Below are 16,535 nucleotides of genomic sequence, written 5' to 3' on the forward strand. Positions count from 1 at the left end.
TGAGTGAGTAGTTTTATGTTAGAATTTATAGTCCGCTCTCTCAATGCAAATAATAGTTTGAAAAAGTCTCCATGAAAATTTAAGGGCTGAATTGTCTGTATAAGAAAATTTAAGGGCTGAATTGTCTGTATAAAGTAGGCAAATTTAGAACCTCAACATTATAATTGAGTCACTTCTGCAACTTTTGAATCTGATATAGATATGGGCAGAACAAGACCTTCTCAAGTGCGCCAATCCCCTGGGTCCGCAAGGAAATTGCATGCGTCCTCTACACCCAGACATAGCTGGGCGTGAAAATACCAACACATAGGGGCAGCTGGATTTTTTCCCATCCAACTATATAGATGTGGGGAACACTAAACGGGCAGAGAATCAACACATTATCAATGTGAGATGGAATCTCCCACGCCAATCCAATGGAAGCATGGGATGGTCAATCATACCTTGAGCCACTGTAAGACCCTTCAATTTAAAAAACAAATAATTATGTTCATATATGGTACCGCAATGTAACACTCTGCTACACTGGTCATACAGTAAATGGACGGCATCTGTTCATTAATGTCCCATGAGATTCTGCAATTAAAGAGATACTTCAATGAGAGAGGAAAGAGCTTTTCTTCGTAGAAAATGGAGGATTTTTTAGCATTAAAGATGGCCTTGGGATTAGATGTCACATAAAAAAAATCCGAGACAGATCACTCAGGATTGTGTGCAAGAAACGGTATTTTAACAGACTGAAGAAGCTTTCTATGAGATGTTTTGACTGATCAGTCATGGATGGAACCTTCATTTTTTTCTTGAAACCTCACCAAGCCCTAACTGGTTTTCAAATCCACTCAAACCATTATTTTTACAACTGTTTGCTCAGTTGGTGACTTAATGTAGGCTACCAAGAGTTCATGGATTCAACTCTCCCATCTTCACCTTGTGTCAGAAGGTGCTTTCTTTCTCCACTTGCCCCTCATCATCCCATGTAACTCTTAAAATCCCATCAGGTGAGGAAAAAAAAAAAAGCATGGAAGAGTTTTCTGACCAAGAAAAAAACACACAAAAACATCAACAAGTGTAAGATTTTCACTTTTTATTGGGGATGAGAGTCATTTTGCCCCATCCTGTGTCTAGACGTAGATGCCACACTTCCAGATAGTCCCTTTTCTCATTTTTCATTTATGTGGACATCCACATCACAAAATCTGATTCTCACGGTGCTATGAATTTTGGCAAAAATTTTTTTTTTTTTTATATTTTTTATTATCAATTTTTTAAATTAAAATTTTTCCTTTTCAGGCCAATCCGGTTGAAGAGGTTTTTAAGTAGACCATTTATTTCTGCCATGTGGAAGAAAACTAGCCGTAGAAAGAAGTCATGTTGACATGGTAACGAGAGAAATGTGGATCGTCTTTATATTGCAATTGCTTGTACATGCTTCATCTTTCAGTTAACTCTGATCTAATAATTTTGACTACTAAAAAACAAAGTGGTCTGAATTGGTCGTGTGTCAATGAAGACTTAAATTCAATCAAATACAAGCCATATATGTCCATGCATCCTTAATTTATTTCAAGTGTATTTTTTGATATGCACACTTTCCAGTCTTAATTTTCAAAACTCAACTTGATCACTTAGCTAACTTTTTTTTCTTTTGTGGTGCAAACCCACGGTGGGGTGGAATTTTATTAAGCCTCAATGCGCAAAAACTGAAGTACAATAATGAGAATAACCTCTGAAAAAGAGGATTCCCAATGACCTTGATGAGGGTAACCCCAGCTCCACAGTGAAACAGTCTCACAGGAAAGACATTTACAGATCTATAACATGGAGAAAAACACAAGACTCAAACCTCACTCGTAGGAGCCTGATGTCCTTGATGACAGTAATTATAATTAGGCCGCGAAGAACTATCCCTTGAGCTGCACACGAACGGCAGTCTTCAACCCCCAACCCAAAAGCAAGTGCCTCACCAACAATGGCTGAACTCGCATACAAATGATCAGCAGCAACAAAAATAATACTCTGTTGGTCATCTAGAGCAATGCAGCTCGATTGGGACGAAACTTGACATGTGCGCAGGGGACCCTGAGGTCCACCTACCCACAAAACTATATAGCCCTGTCTGACCTTAAACCTGGCAGAAACTTTCACCTTGGGTCAAGAGTTTCACTTTGATCAATCAATATCTTTTATTTCTTTCCAAGTCAGAGTTGTAAGGTTACTGTCCAGAAATACAAGATTCGTTCCAACAGCACACAATGGGGAGTATTTTCATTTCTAAAGTGCGGCATTCTTGATGTGTTAGACAAGAAAAAGAAATAAAAGTGTATTGGATCATCACCCAAAAAAAAAAAAAAAAGGAAGAAAAAAGAGAGCTAAATTGACGGGCATGATGTTTCGTGCATCATATATTCATTTCAATTCACCTAAGAGAAAGGTGACTGATTTAGATAGATTCCCAGTTTAGAGCTTTTGGAGTTTCCACATCTTGTCTTGTTGAGATGCACAACAAAAGTAAAATGACCTGAACCCAATTATTTTTCCATCATTTTTACTCAACTTTCTTTTTATTCCTTCTATTAATGCAGTGCCATCCCATTTGGGATGTCCTGATTGGATAGTCCGATCATTTCCCTAATGTTGATGGTCACAGCAAAACTCAAACAAACATATAAAGGTAATAGTTGCATTAGACTTGTGTGATAGTTTTTCTAAGTGCTCAGCAATGTTTGAGGCATGTTGTCTAGATAACGTATGGTTAATTTTCCATTTAACCCAGTTTTATTCCATTTCCTGTGTTAAGCCATCCCATGTGAGATAAAGTGCCTCTTAGATGCTTCATTGCCTCCGCCTGTCGAGGTCTCTACAATTCTGTCAGATGTTAGGACCCTCCTAAAATCTCTTGAGCCCTGTTTTTTAAGTAGAATAGATAATGCTTGTGCCCATGCTGTTTCTAAATGGTCTTCACTCTACCCTCGCTTGGGTTTGTGGAAGAACTCCTACCGGAATGATCTCTTCAAGATTGTATCTCCTTTTTTGGCTGATGAGGCCTTTTAAATTTGCCCTGCTTGCAGGTTTTTTGTACCAAAAAATAAATGTGTGATATTGTCTTGATTGGACTTTTAGATCAAATCCATTGTAAATTTGTAATGACCATCTAGATAACAAATTCAAACAGGAATATAAAGGAAAAAGTTGCATTAGACTTGATATGTTAGCTTTTCTGAGGCTTCAGTAACATTAAGATATGTTTTCTAGAATAAAGAGGTTAATGAATTGATTTATCTTGATCCACATGTTTGTTATAACCAAACTCCCAGAAACCAAAAAGAGTGACAATCCGGGGAAAGGTTCCAACTTTTACCTGAAGTCTGCCCAAACATCAGTCTTATATTTTCGTCTGTAATGTCATTCTTGGTTACAATTAATGATTTCTTACTTTGGATCTAAGTTTTTAATAATTAAAGGCAGCAAAACTCTTGAGAAATAACCATAACCTTACTCAGACTAGAGTTTTTTTTTTCCCAAGGTTCTCAGTATGTTTGATTGAGGTTTCTCATTCAGTTAAATACAAAAGAAACATCTAATCTTCACAAGACAGCAAGAAGGGAAAGGGCCACAACCCAGTGCAAGGGGGAAAACGTCGTAGGAGGGGTGGACTTTATATAGTCTTTCATGAGATAACAAGCAAAAACATGTCAAATGTTATAAATCAAAACTTTTAACAATGTTTACATGACCTAATAGACGTAACCTCAGCAGCTGAAAAAGGGGAAAGGAAAAGGGGGAAAAATCACATCCTCTCTGGGGAACAGAATACTTAACAACTAATATTATAGCAAGCCAGTCTATATCAAATGCCAAGGTAGAGGAAAAGAAAAGAAAATAAAAAGAAGGCATACCTTCAGATTAGAGTAATGGTACCAAGCATCTCCCAAGGCAATAGAGAGTCTAGAGACAACCTTTTACTTCAATGAATTGCACATGAATATCAATTTTCATTTTCTCATTCCAAATATTGTCTTCCTTCCATGGTGGAGACATCGGCGTCCCTTCTTTTAGTAAACCGCTGAGTATATGCTTTCCCAATGTTCTCATTTTACAACAACCATTCATGACACATTCCATGGTCAGATATCAACATAAGCTCCAATAAGACTTTGCAAGGGAGAATTTTACATGTCCAACCACCTCATCAACTCATGTGAGATTCAAACCAGTAAAAAATCTGCTCAGATTGCAAACTAGTCATCTCATGGTATGCATATGCAAGATTCAGTTCCTCCTGAATGTGGTGGCCCAACACAGGCTTATCTGGTAAAAGGGTTCCTGTCTCCCTGAGAGCTTCTTTCCATTTCGTTGCACGTCCATCTTTCTTCATATACCCATTCTGATCAATTAAACCCTCTTTGCGGAATAGCTCAAACAACTTTACAGAGACAGTCTGGTCAAGACCTGGAATTCTGTCAGCCAAGAAATTTGGGTACAACGGGAACTCCATGCAAGCAATTTCTGCAACATCAATGCTTTTCTTTCTTAAAGCTACCAAATTTTCATTGATAATCCGCAATCTTGCACGATCTTTAGGCATGTGGACAAAAAGGGTAGGAGGGTAGTCATCTGGTATGCCCTTTCTATAAAACAGTGCTTGTGCGATCATAATTGTTATACCACCAAATCTCATATCAGTGGCCAGCAATGAAACAAAATATCCACCAGATGAAGCTCCCAGAGCCACAAGAGGAAGTTTTTCAAGTTTGTTTTTGGCAACCCAAAGTTTGATAATCTCTTTGACAATTACTCTTTCTTGCCATCTCCCGAGTGACCAGCATTTCCCTGCACTTGAAATGGTTATGACAGCAAATTTCCGAGCAAGAGCATGAAGAACAATAAGCCTTTCCTCAGGAAGACCGATGCAATTCTGACAACTCACACATCTATCCCAAAAGTTTATTGCTCTACCATTGCATCCATGAGCCAGAAACAGAACAGCTTTGGGTGAATCAGGTATCTGCCATATCACTTCTGTTTCATTCCTGAACTCTACAGTAGGTTGGAATTGAACTGATGATTGAAATCTATTCCATTTCCGCTTTGAAAGATCAAATGAAGAATTGACTTGCTCTCTTTTGCTACTTAAAATAAATCCTGATACTGCAAGGATTATAACAAAGGATATGATCATAACAGCCACAGGACAGTTTTGCAGTCCGCGTCGTTGCGTCGGTAATTTTTTTGCATGCTTCATCATCACTGCCTGATATCAAAAACAGAAAATTGATTTTCCAGACTAGTTTCTAATTTCTGCTTATTCACACAGAAATTCCCAGTTAGGAAGTGAAATCATGTGTTTGATAAAAGATCAATTGCCTCCCACCCCCACACCAAAGAAAAAAGAAAAAACCCATACACAGAACAGGGTAGTTGGCAAACAAAAGTTTCTCAAAGTCCCTAGTTAAATAATGAGCAAAGGAGCTTGGTTAGTACAAGTTAAATTTATTAGTAAAACCAAAATCTTAGTGCAAAACTAAAAACCAATTCGGTTCTCCAGAGAAATTGATTAAGGAAGAGGAATGTAAATGGGGTTTTTGCAGAACTAAAAATGGCCCGAAACAAAATTCTTGATTCATAAGTTTAGAGTCAATTGCGCCAAATCCTCAATTTGGGCAGCACAAAATACCCACCAGAGGAGAATAAAAACTAAAACAGCAATTTTAATTTTAAGTTTGAATACGCCACTGTAATTTCATTAATTTGCGAGAGATCTATTCATGTAAATAGGCATTCTAATCTTCACCAAAAAAACTGAAACAAGAGTTTCTGAAACATAAGACAGTGATCTGGACTTAGAGAAACTGACCTGGAATTTGGAATGGAGAATCAAACTGATCCACACCGATAGTCCAAATCCTTCTCGCAAAATTGTTCCTGATAAATAAATGTGAGAAAGATGCTGTGTACATTTTGTTGGCTTCTTTTCCTTTCTTTTCTTAGTTTCCAAACATAGCCTTAAATTATGTGAGGATTCCACAATTCTTTATTCCTAGAATGGAAGGAGCAGACCATGCCCGTACAAGAAACCTTTCCCATCACCATGGATTTATGGGATGTTATCGGTATTCGTATCCAATCAGATTGGATCAGCGGGAATAGATTGGTTCTTCCCTTGCTTGTTTTTAAAAGGTATAATTTTTGTTTTACCTCTATGTGTAATTAATCTAGATTGATCAAAGATCAGACATCGATCTTAACCAATATCAATACAATATGATTGATATAACACTGATACTTGAAATCATGCCCATCACACTTACCATTATACTCATATGGGATAACATTTAAGAGTGAGATGGAGTGGATTTTAAGAATAAGTGTGTCAGAACTTGGTTCCTTGATTTGATTTACACGAAAGACATAATGTCCTTGCTGATTTTTTAATCAATGGATGTTTCAGACTTAGATTATGACATATTTGATGGCTATGATCACCTTCCTTCATTGTAAATCTAGGTGTTTTACTTTGGATGTTTTTTTCAAACATCATTAAAGAAATTTATTACTTACAAAATGTAACCGGTGTGCCTTATATAAATAAATATTTTTATCATTAAAACTATAATTAAAAAAAAAAAATCCTCTAGACGCCAATTAAAATATGTGTGGAAAAAGCAACTTTGATAAATGCACAATGTGAGTTATTTGAAATATGAAAAAATAACCTATCAATCTAGGATCCTAGGTTGCTTATGCCCAAACATAAGGTGGATGTTGAAAGACCACACAATATCCCACAACAATAATAATAAAGGTAATTTACAACGTCACCCCCTAGAGAATGTCACTATTAGAGAGACATCTCATCTCTTTCACCATATTAAACTTAGACCCTTTACCGTCAGTCTCAATTAAATGTGGATTTAAATTATGATTTTACCTTTTTGACTAAAACAAATGACCCAATTATACTTTACCCTAGTCCCACAATATCCTTCACCTTCAATCACCTTCACTGTCCAAAACAGAGGAGCCGAATCCCTTCTCCATCCTTGTGCAAACAGCCAAGCGTGCTCCATCCCATACGAGCGCCTCATCAAGTGCTCCATCCCTGCACACCCATCTCCTCCACCCCGCATTCCATTTACAGTTCCTACCCGTTTCCTCCACCCCATCTCATGCCATTATCTTATTTCTGTTTCCACAAAGGTAAAGAAGTTGGGTAAAACAATGTGGGATTTAAAAGAAGATTCACTTATGGTAACCTTTTAGACTCCCAAATCCACATCGGCTCTGTTAAGTAGATATGCATTTTCTCAAAAAACATCACAAAAATTATCGGTACAATCAAACATAGAGGAATACTAGTTTGCAATAACAAGCACAAGAAGTTGAAAGATTGCTTATGCTGTCCAAGTGGTACTACAAGTCAGATTCTCATTGACCGCCGATACCTGCAATTTGGAAGACCAAAGCCAAAGTGAGAGAGGGAAAGCAAATTTCTTCCCCATTTTTAACCCAAGAGGTTGGGAATGTCGATTAGGTGTCCGATGAGCTGCTCACGCTAGGCTTAACCCAATTCATAGATGCTATCCTTGCTGCTCTTAGTAGAGTCTGATCCAAATCTACGAGAGCTCCTGTATTTCCTTTGGTTATGACAGTCGAAGGCAGGTTTTTGCAACGGCTTGGAGCAGCCGGAGCCGTCGTCTTCAACGAGCATTTTCACTACATCAGTTTCAAATTCAAGGCATTTGCTATCGATATCGCCGTCTTAGGCTACGCATCGGCCGGAGATGAAAGAGAACTATGCCTGTTCTTTGATTTATTGCTTTAAAACATACTCTTAACACTTTTAATTAAGCAAAATTCTTGGACAATTTTCACCTTGGGCTTCAAGAATGAAAATGGCGAGGAACACCAAAAGCATTAAAGTGATGAACCTAGCTATCGCCACTGCTACTACCAAACGAGTTAAGCATTTTGGGTTTAGGGATGAAGACGATGGAGGGTATGTGATAGGGGCTAAGGGTTAGAGAAGGGTACATCAGGTACTTTATATTTTATAAGGGTATTTTGGTATTTAAAAAAAATAAGTCAGATGATGTTACTACTTGAGGTATATTTCTTACCAGAGACTGAAGGCAGGGGGTTTGAGTATAATTTGATGAAAGAAAAGGGATGTCTCTTTAATAGTGACATTCTCTATGGGGTGGTGCTATAAATTATCCTAATAATAATGGCATTTAAGATACCAATTTGATACTCTGATTGGGTAACTTCAGTTAACAACGAAAAAGCCCAACCTAAATAGTCCATTCTCAATTCAGGCATCTATGAATATGAAAAATGAATAAAAGTGGCATGGAATAATTGCAACAGGGCTGGTTGATTTGGGCCTTTTGAAAAGCTCATCCCAATCTTGCATCTCCTAAGCTGGCTCAAGCCTAGCCCATCCCTTACTCAAGGCCTGAAAAATCTATTCCTAACCCTGAGTAAAGGTCAGGTTAAGCTAACCCTAATTACCCTGATCATGGGAGTAAGGGAAAATGCAAGGGCCACAAGGAGCGATCACCAAAGAGAAGAACAAGAAGAAAGAATAGAAAAAAGAAGAAGATGATGAAGAAATAGGATGAAGCTCAATTTAAGGCCTCAACCTTAGTCCAGCCCAACGGGGATTAAAATTCCTATCCCTGACCCATCTTTAGGGCTGAAAATATCTCAGCCTAGGTTTTGTTTAGGCTCAAAAGAGGCTTTAACCGATAAAGCCAAACTAGCACCCTTTTTGCACAATCATAATATCAATGATCAATAAAAAAAAATACGATCATAAATCAATGAAAATGATTTTCTTGTCGGTTGATGGAGGCTCTTAGCTCATAAGAGATTGTAAACTAACATAAACCTAAATACTAAAAACTAAATACCTAAATCAAATTTCAATTTTTCCTTATGAGAGTCTCTTTCAAAAGAGGAACTATTAAAGGAAAAAAAAAAGTTAAGATTAATCTGATTACCTTCAAATCAATGTGACACAAAAGGTAACCTAACACCTTTGCAACCTACACCTTCAATGATCAACAATAAATCACCACTAATAACTGATGGAGACATGTATAATCACAACAATGACACGAAATGTATATTGAATACATCTATTGGTGAATGGTGAGTGGTGAGTGGTGACTATCATATATCTCTACCTAAAAACTTATTCTTGTTAGATCAAGCTTTAAAATTTGGTGAGAGAGAGAGAGAGAGCATCTTAGTGTAAGGGGTTTCCATTATTGTAAGGTTGGGGAGAGACAAATGTACATAGCATTACGTCTTGCTCAATTGTGGGAGAGGTTATTTCCAAGTTTCAAACACGCAACCAATAGGCAATAGTGCAACCAAACCATTGCGCTAAGAAATTTGATAAAATAAAATTTATACTTACATGATGTATAGAGCTTAATTTTAAAGTTTGCGAAAACAAATATAATGATTGTTGATTGTATCTCTGGTTAAATAATCATCAATCTACAATCGTCATGCAAATTATATGAAAGTGAGTGCCGATACATGCTATTGCTTCATGTGTTAGCTAGAAGGAAGAATTTCTTCACCAATGACCATCATAGGTGTTTAATTTTTTCTCTGTTTTTCATGTGGTGATCAAGTATGAATGAATTTCACAAAATAATTATAAAGATATTTTGGACATCTAAAATATAAAAGAGAGAATAAGGGGACCATAGATTTATGGGCCAATCGTCCTATGGTGAAGAAAACTTTTGTTATAACTATCATTATCCTCTTAAGATCTTACAGTGAAAAAAAAAAAAAAAAAACTCTTATCATAAGGTAGGATTCTTTTCGATTTGAATCCTCTATGATGCTGTTTGACATACATCCAACGTTTAGAAATGCCTTGGCCTACGTGTGACCACCTTAAATTCCGTGCCAAGACATTTACGATGGTTGGATGTGTGCCGGACATCATTTTGTGCCCCAGAGGTGTTGAATTCGATTCTTTATCTATAAAACCCAAGGACCAGTAATTAAACCCATAAGTGAGGCAATGTGAAGACACGTGACCAAATCCTCTCAACCGCCGTTGGATCACTAAGCTCTATGGAGATGTGCCGGATCCCTCATCGTTTTAGTAATTGAATCTAGAATGAAGAAAAACATCACATCAATAATTGAAGTAGCATTGGACATTCTGTCATGAATGAATCATCGCAAGAACATCTGATTATTACCAGAAAAAAAGAATAAGAACATCTGATTCCAATCCTACGGTTTCCACTTCCCATCATCTTATCAAAGCAAATTTGTGGGGCCGGTGTTGCCGTGTTAGGTACTTGTCATGTCCAAGTCAAATTCATATATTTATTCGACCGTCCTTTCTTATTAATTCTTTGCCTATCCCTCAGATCCAGGGATCATAGCACATCGAACGGTTAAGATCTCATCCTTTCATCATTCTTGGGACTCACTTCATTTTTTCGTCTTCCTTCTAATCATGCTCACGCATCTTGCAAACTCTTTACCGTACGGTTCATCTACGTATTACGTAATGGGTGGTGATTCCGTGTGATGGAAACATATGGTACGTCAAATTTTCCACTGTCATATTGTTTCCACGTGTTAAACCTGATACGATAATCTGCTAAATGACAATTGGATTCTAATCTGACGAATGAACGTGGGAGCCTATTTTACGTACCGCGTCTGGGTCGCGCTTACCTTGACTTATTTGACTCGCCGACGTTACAAGTTAATGATCGAATCGTGGTTCTGAATTAATTGACCAAAATACCCTCCCTTTCGTTCCGCAAAGTCCACAAAACAAGCTACTGGTGGCTGTAATTTAGGCGCCAGTACAAATGCATTTCCGTCTTTCAAGCTCAGACCACAATAAACTAGAATTTACTAAATCTACTAACCACCGTTGATTTTCACACTCTCGAATCTCAACCGTATGTATTACACCTCATCAAATACCGCTTCCACGACGTGGTCTTTAATAATTACCTCTCTCTCTCTTCGCTCTCTTTCTCTCTCCTCATTATAATGACTAAATGAGAAACTAATATACAGAAATCGTGGGGCGTATATAAAAGCTTCTATAACGACTTTCTCAACGCAAATCTCACACTGGTTTGCTATTTGGTCCTAAACTAGCGAAGATCAAATCTTCTAACTTCTTCTTCTTCTTCTGCGTCTTCTCGAGGTTGACCGCTCTTGATCTCGATCTGAAGCAAGCGAAGGAATCTGTAAGTCAATCTCATTCTATCTCTGTTTTTTTTTTCTAATTGATCTAATCTTGCTTGTTGACAGTGGCCAAAATTGGATTTGTTTTTTTTTTTTTTTTTCTTAATTTGGACCTGTTTTTGAATGAATGCCTTTAGCTTTGAGCGTATTCCGGAGAGTATCTTCGTTCGATGTAGATCTTTTGCAGTAATCAAGAGATCGGAAGTTATTTCTTCTGCCTTGGAGCTAGATCTATTGTACATTTGTACTTGTTACGTTGATGTTATAGTTTTTAAATTTTAATGTTAGGGTTACTTACGCGTCTTGGTTGGAATATTTGGTTGAATTTCGTTCCTCATTTGTGTCGAATCTGGTGATCCAGTTTCAAATTTGATGGAATCATACGAATCATTGATGATGGTGTTTGATTTATCTTTTTCTCCTTTTATTCTAGTTTGGCTTTGATTTTGCTTGGCTTATGGTTTCTCGATTCTGAATGGATATTTCAGATATTTTTCCTTTGGATTTTTTGTTTCTCGACCTACAATTCTCATCGGTTTTGAAATTTTAGAATTTGTTGCCTGACGGTTTTATTTCGAAATATCATTATATTTCTATCCCTTATGTAGTTATATACAATCAGTTTGTGACTTCGTGATTTAATTGACTGAGTTTGTATTTTTTTGTTAACTTCCCTGATCTGGAATTTTTAGGGGGTTTACTAGTTAGAACCCGATCCATTTCATCTGTTTTATTTATTATTTATTTCAGTGTTGTTGGAGATGCTTTATTGTGGAACTAGTTTGTCCTTGAATTGGCTTTGCTTTGAGTTCCTCTTCAACTTATGCCTTTATTTTTTTAATTGATGACTTCTTGTTTGTAATCCTTTTGTTTTAACTGAATTTCCAATGTTAATGGAGGTACTTCATTTACTTGAACTTGTTCTGACTTCTGAATGGTTTTAAATATTTTCATGCAGGAGCTATTTGGATATGGCTTCTTACAAGCCCAAAAACATCCTCATCACCGGTGCTGCGGGCTTCATTGCCTCCCATGTTTGCAACCGACTCATCCGGAACTACCCGGACTACAAGATAGTTGTCCTTGATAAGCTTGATTACTGTTCAAACCTGAAAAACCTCCTTCCCTCTAGATCTTCCCCTAACTTCAAGTTTGTCAAGGGGGACATAGGCAGTGCTGACCTTGTCAACTTCCTCCTCATTACTGAGTCCATTGACACAATAATGCACTTTGCGGCCCAGACACATGTTGACAACTCCTTTGGCAACAGCTTTGAGTTCACCAAGAATAACATCTATGGCACTCATGTACTTCTGGAAGCCTGCAAAGTCACAGGCCAGATCAGGAGGTTCATCCATGTAAGTACAGATGAGGTCTATGGGGAGACAGATGAGGATGCTGTTGTTGGAAACCATGAGGCTTCTCAGCTCCTCCCGACAAACCCTTACTCGGCCACCAAAGCTGGTGCAGAAATGCTCGTTATGGCATATGGGAGGTCATATGGGTTACCTGTTATAACAACCAGAGGAAACAATGTATATGGGCCAAATCAGTTTCCTGAAAAGCTAATTCCTAAATTCATCCTCTTGGCAATGAGAGGAAAGCCTCTTCCCATTCATGGGGATGGATCTAATGTTCGGAGTTATCTCTATTGTGAGGATGTTGCTGAGGCTTTTGAAGTCATTCTCCACAGGGGAGAAGTTGGCCACGTTTACAATATTGGGACTAAGAAGGAAAGAAGAGTTATTGACGTGGCCAAGGATATGTGCAAACTTTTCAACTTAGACCCAGAATCAGTTATCAAGTTTGTGGAGAACAGGCCTTTTAATGACCAGAGGTACTTTTTAGATGATGAGAAGCTGAAGATCTTGGGGTGGTCTGAACGTACTACTTGGGAAGAGGGGCTGAAGAAGACTATGGAGTGGTACATAAATAATCCTGATTGGTGGGGCGATGTAACTGGAGCATTGCTTCCTCATCCAAGAATGCTGATGATGCCTGGCATTGAAAGACATTTTGATGGTTCTGAAGATGGAAATTCTGCATCCTCTCATGCATCAAGTAATTCTAGTCAGAGCCGAATGGTCGTTCCGATTACAAAAAGCAATGCCTCTCCTCAAAAACCATCTTTGAAGTTCTTGATTTATGGTAGGACAGGGTGGCTTGGAGGTTTACTTGGGAAGATATGTGAGAAACAGGGCATACTCTTCGAGTATGGAAAGGGGCGACTGGAGGAACGGTCACAGCTCTTGGCAGATATTCAGAATGTTAAGCCAACCCATGTTTTCAATGCTGCTGGAGTGACTGGTAGACCCAATGTTGATTGGTGCGAGTCTCACAAAACTGAGACCATCCGTGCCAATGTTGCTGGTACATTGACCTTGGCAGATTTGTGCAGGGAGCATGGCCTCCTTATGATGAATTTTGCTACTGGATGTATTTTTGAGTATGATGATGCACACCCATTAGGTTCAGGCATTGGGTTCAAGGAGGAAGATACTCCCAATTTCATTGGTTCTTTCTACTCAAAAACCAAGGCCATGGTAACTATTCGCTTGCCTTTTTTGAATTACTGTTTTCCCTTTATGATATGATGTATGGGTATAGATTTTTATTTGTATAATTTGTGTGATGTTTTGAGTCAGGTTGAAGAGCTGTTGAAAGAATATGACAATGTTTGCACCCTCAGAGTCCGGATGCCAATATCATCTGATCTTAGCAACCCACGCAATTTCATTACGAAGATCTCTCGCTATAACAAAGTGGTTAACATTCCAAACAGCATGACCATCTTGGATGAGCTTCTCCCTATATCAATTGAGATGGCTAAGCGGGACTGCAGGGGAATATGGAACTTCACAAATCCTGGAGTCGTGAGCCATAATGAGATTCTGGAGATGTACAAGAATTATATTGACCCCGACTTCACCTGGGCTAACTTCACACTGGAGGAGCAGGCCAAAGTAATAGTTGCTCCTCGAAGCAACAATGAGATGGATGCCTCTAAGTTGAAGAAAGAATTCCCTGAGTTGCTATCAATCAAGGAGTCACTGATCAAATATGTCTTCGAACCCAACAAGAAAAACTTGGATGGAAAAGATGCGAATTAGGCACTTGATCACATTAGACTTCAGGACTGACCCCTGCAATCTTTGCATTAGGTAATGGGGTTTGGATTACCTTTATACTGTTATCAGTTTCGGTTATTATTCATCAGTAGATTCGTTTTATCATTTCTTCATTCTAGTAAAGAAGTAAGGGTAATTCCACTACGGTGTGAGTGTCATTCCGTCTTGGTTACTTTTTGCTTGCTAAGTGTTTGTTTCTACGAGGAACTGTTGGATGGATTCTTTATATATTTTGAGATCATTTAAAAGCTCATAGGATGTAATTTTTTATTTAAAATATAAAATCTTTGATGAAGCTGTTTTGTTCTCTCTATCTTTGAATACCCCTTTTTCAGTCCTTTGTATGTAAGTATTGCCCTTGATAAGTTGGAATAGTGTAATTGGGTTTGTTCAGCTGATTGTTATGAGAAAGTTATTTAAGGTGGCATGATCACGTGCAACGGAGGCCTTGGGATGCTCCAGTACAGAGGAATGATTTAATTCAGTCTGAAGGAACTAATAGAGTCAGGAGCAGGATTAAAATAACCCTAAAAACCAGAATGGCTGGTTAATTATACCAATACACATGAAATAGCCACCCATCTCAGTTTCGAAATTTGGGGTGCATTTGAAAACTGTGGTTGCAATTTTACCAATTTTGAGTTACATTCATTCAGTGTCAGGTCATCTGACTCTGAATATGTGTCCATCACTCCCCCACCCCCACCCAAAAAAAAAAAAAAAAAAAGAAGGTTCTCCACATATTTTTCACTTTCTAGTTTCTAGCTGATTGTTGTCAGTGCCATTGTTACTGGTTAGTCTGGAGGAACATAATGAAATACCTTATCACCAGCTATTGTAGTCCCCTGGTATGCTTGTATGAACAATTTGGTGTTAGGCTTTTTGTGCTCAAGGTCAAGTGTGCTGGTATTCATCCTTCTCTTACTATGTTCGCTTTGTTTGATTGTTAATATAATCTTCATTTAGAGGAGTAACTATATTTCAGAGGAAATTAACAGTGACTGCTATTGTCATTTCTTTGATGCCTTACAAGTGACTTCAACAGAGAAGTATGTCCAATGTTAGTTGTGGCTCTTCCTATGATTCCCTAACAGTGAGGGGTTATGTTCTACCAAGAAAAATGGTGAGGGTTAATGATAAAAATGTTCTGCAAGTGACTTTTTGTATTTCATTTTTTGAATTATGATACAGAAGAGAGAAAAGGCCCAAACCCATTGCCTCAAAATGCTACCATGAAAAAGGCCATGGACAGCTTTCCCTCCCTAAAAAGGGCATATCTAGTGCAAGAGGTTCTTGCCATTGCGGGGCCTGGGAAGGATCATAATGACCACAGCTGAACCCTGCTTCGTGAAGAGGATGTTTTTTGACTTGAACTTGCGACTGCTAGGTTGATGGGAAGTTGTTATGGGACCGATCTCACTTCATATTCCTTCATTAAGTTGGCCCCACCCCACATGCAGTTGTGGACTTACAGCTGCATGTGTAGATATCCACCCAAGGTTCTCTATATATTAGAACACAACTTGATGAAGGCTCCAAATATGACCCTTAGATTGGAATCGAATCAACACCTTTGTTGTGATTTGTACAGAAAAGGCACTCTTTTTCTTATTCCTATTGATAGTGGTTTGCAAAGGACCAGTCCTCTTTTGGAGTAAAGGGCCAACCAAAGGAAGCCCTAGGTTGTCTTAATGCGAAAACAATGAGGCCATTAACGTAATTTGCACTGAACATCTCTCCCAAGCCCCATTTCATCTTTTCCAAAATTAGAAGGATTCCTCCACTGGATCCCTTTCAATTATTCTGTTGGCATTTTTTGGTAACATGTCAACAGAGAAAGGATTAGCTGCTCGAACGATTGCCTGGTCGTACGATTCAGCATCTAGCACTTGTCTTTTTGCTTTCAAATATACCTCTCTTCACCTTTGTAATGACAGAAAATAGACAAGTGTTGAATGTTGACTTGTATGATATCAGATGATCATACGAGCAACGGATCCAATCTCATGTAAACACGTCAAACTCCTGAATTATGGCATCCACTAATTACTGAAATTAAATTAAATCTTAAAAGAGGATTCCTACCATGAGGCCTGAATTCAAAACCTGTTGGTTCTTCACCTTTAAATGATATTAACCAAAAAGAATTAGAGCGAGACA

At 38.1% G+C, this 16,535-nt stretch overlaps 2 protein-coding genes across 2 annotated transcripts; one reads left to right on the forward strand and one right to left on the reverse strand.

The window, feature by feature from the left end:
- Window positions 1-3,675: 3,675 nt before the first annotated feature.
- Window positions 3,676-6,007, reverse strand: LOC122064178. Its single transcript, XM_042627889.1, has 2 exons — window positions 5,855-6,007; window positions 3,676-5,251 (listed from the first exon to the last, which is right to left on the reverse strand). The coding sequence occupies exon 2, from the start codon at window positions 5,243-5,245 to the stop codon at window positions 4,190-4,192; it is 1,056 nt and encodes a 351-aa protein (XP_042483823.1). The 5' UTR covers window positions 5,246-5,251; window positions 5,855-6,007; the 3' UTR covers window positions 3,676-4,189.
- Window positions 6,008-11,079: 5,072 nt separating this feature from the next.
- Window positions 11,080-14,670, forward strand: LOC122064194 (trifunctional UDP-glucose 4,6-dehydratase/UDP-4-keto-6-deoxy-D-glucose 3,5-epimerase/UDP-4-keto-L-rhamnose-reductase RHM1). The gene is made up of 3 exons (XM_042627912.1): window positions 11,080-11,249; window positions 12,206-13,790; window positions 13,893-14,670. The coding sequence occupies exons 2-3, from the start codon at window positions 12,219-12,221 to the stop codon at window positions 14,355-14,357; spliced, it is 2,037 nt and encodes a 678-aa protein (XP_042483846.1). The 5' UTR covers window positions 11,080-11,249; window positions 12,206-12,218; the 3' UTR covers window positions 14,358-14,670.
- Window positions 14,671-16,535: the final 1,865 nt, after the last annotated feature.

The sequence above is a fragment of the Macadamia integrifolia genome, unplaced genomic scaffold (assembly GCF_013358625.1).
Source record: "Macadamia integrifolia cultivar HAES 741 unplaced genomic scaffold, SCU_Mint_v3 scaffold155, whole genome shotgun sequence".
NCBI lineage: Eukaryota > Viridiplantae > Streptophyta > Magnoliopsida > Proteales > Proteaceae > Macadamia > Macadamia integrifolia.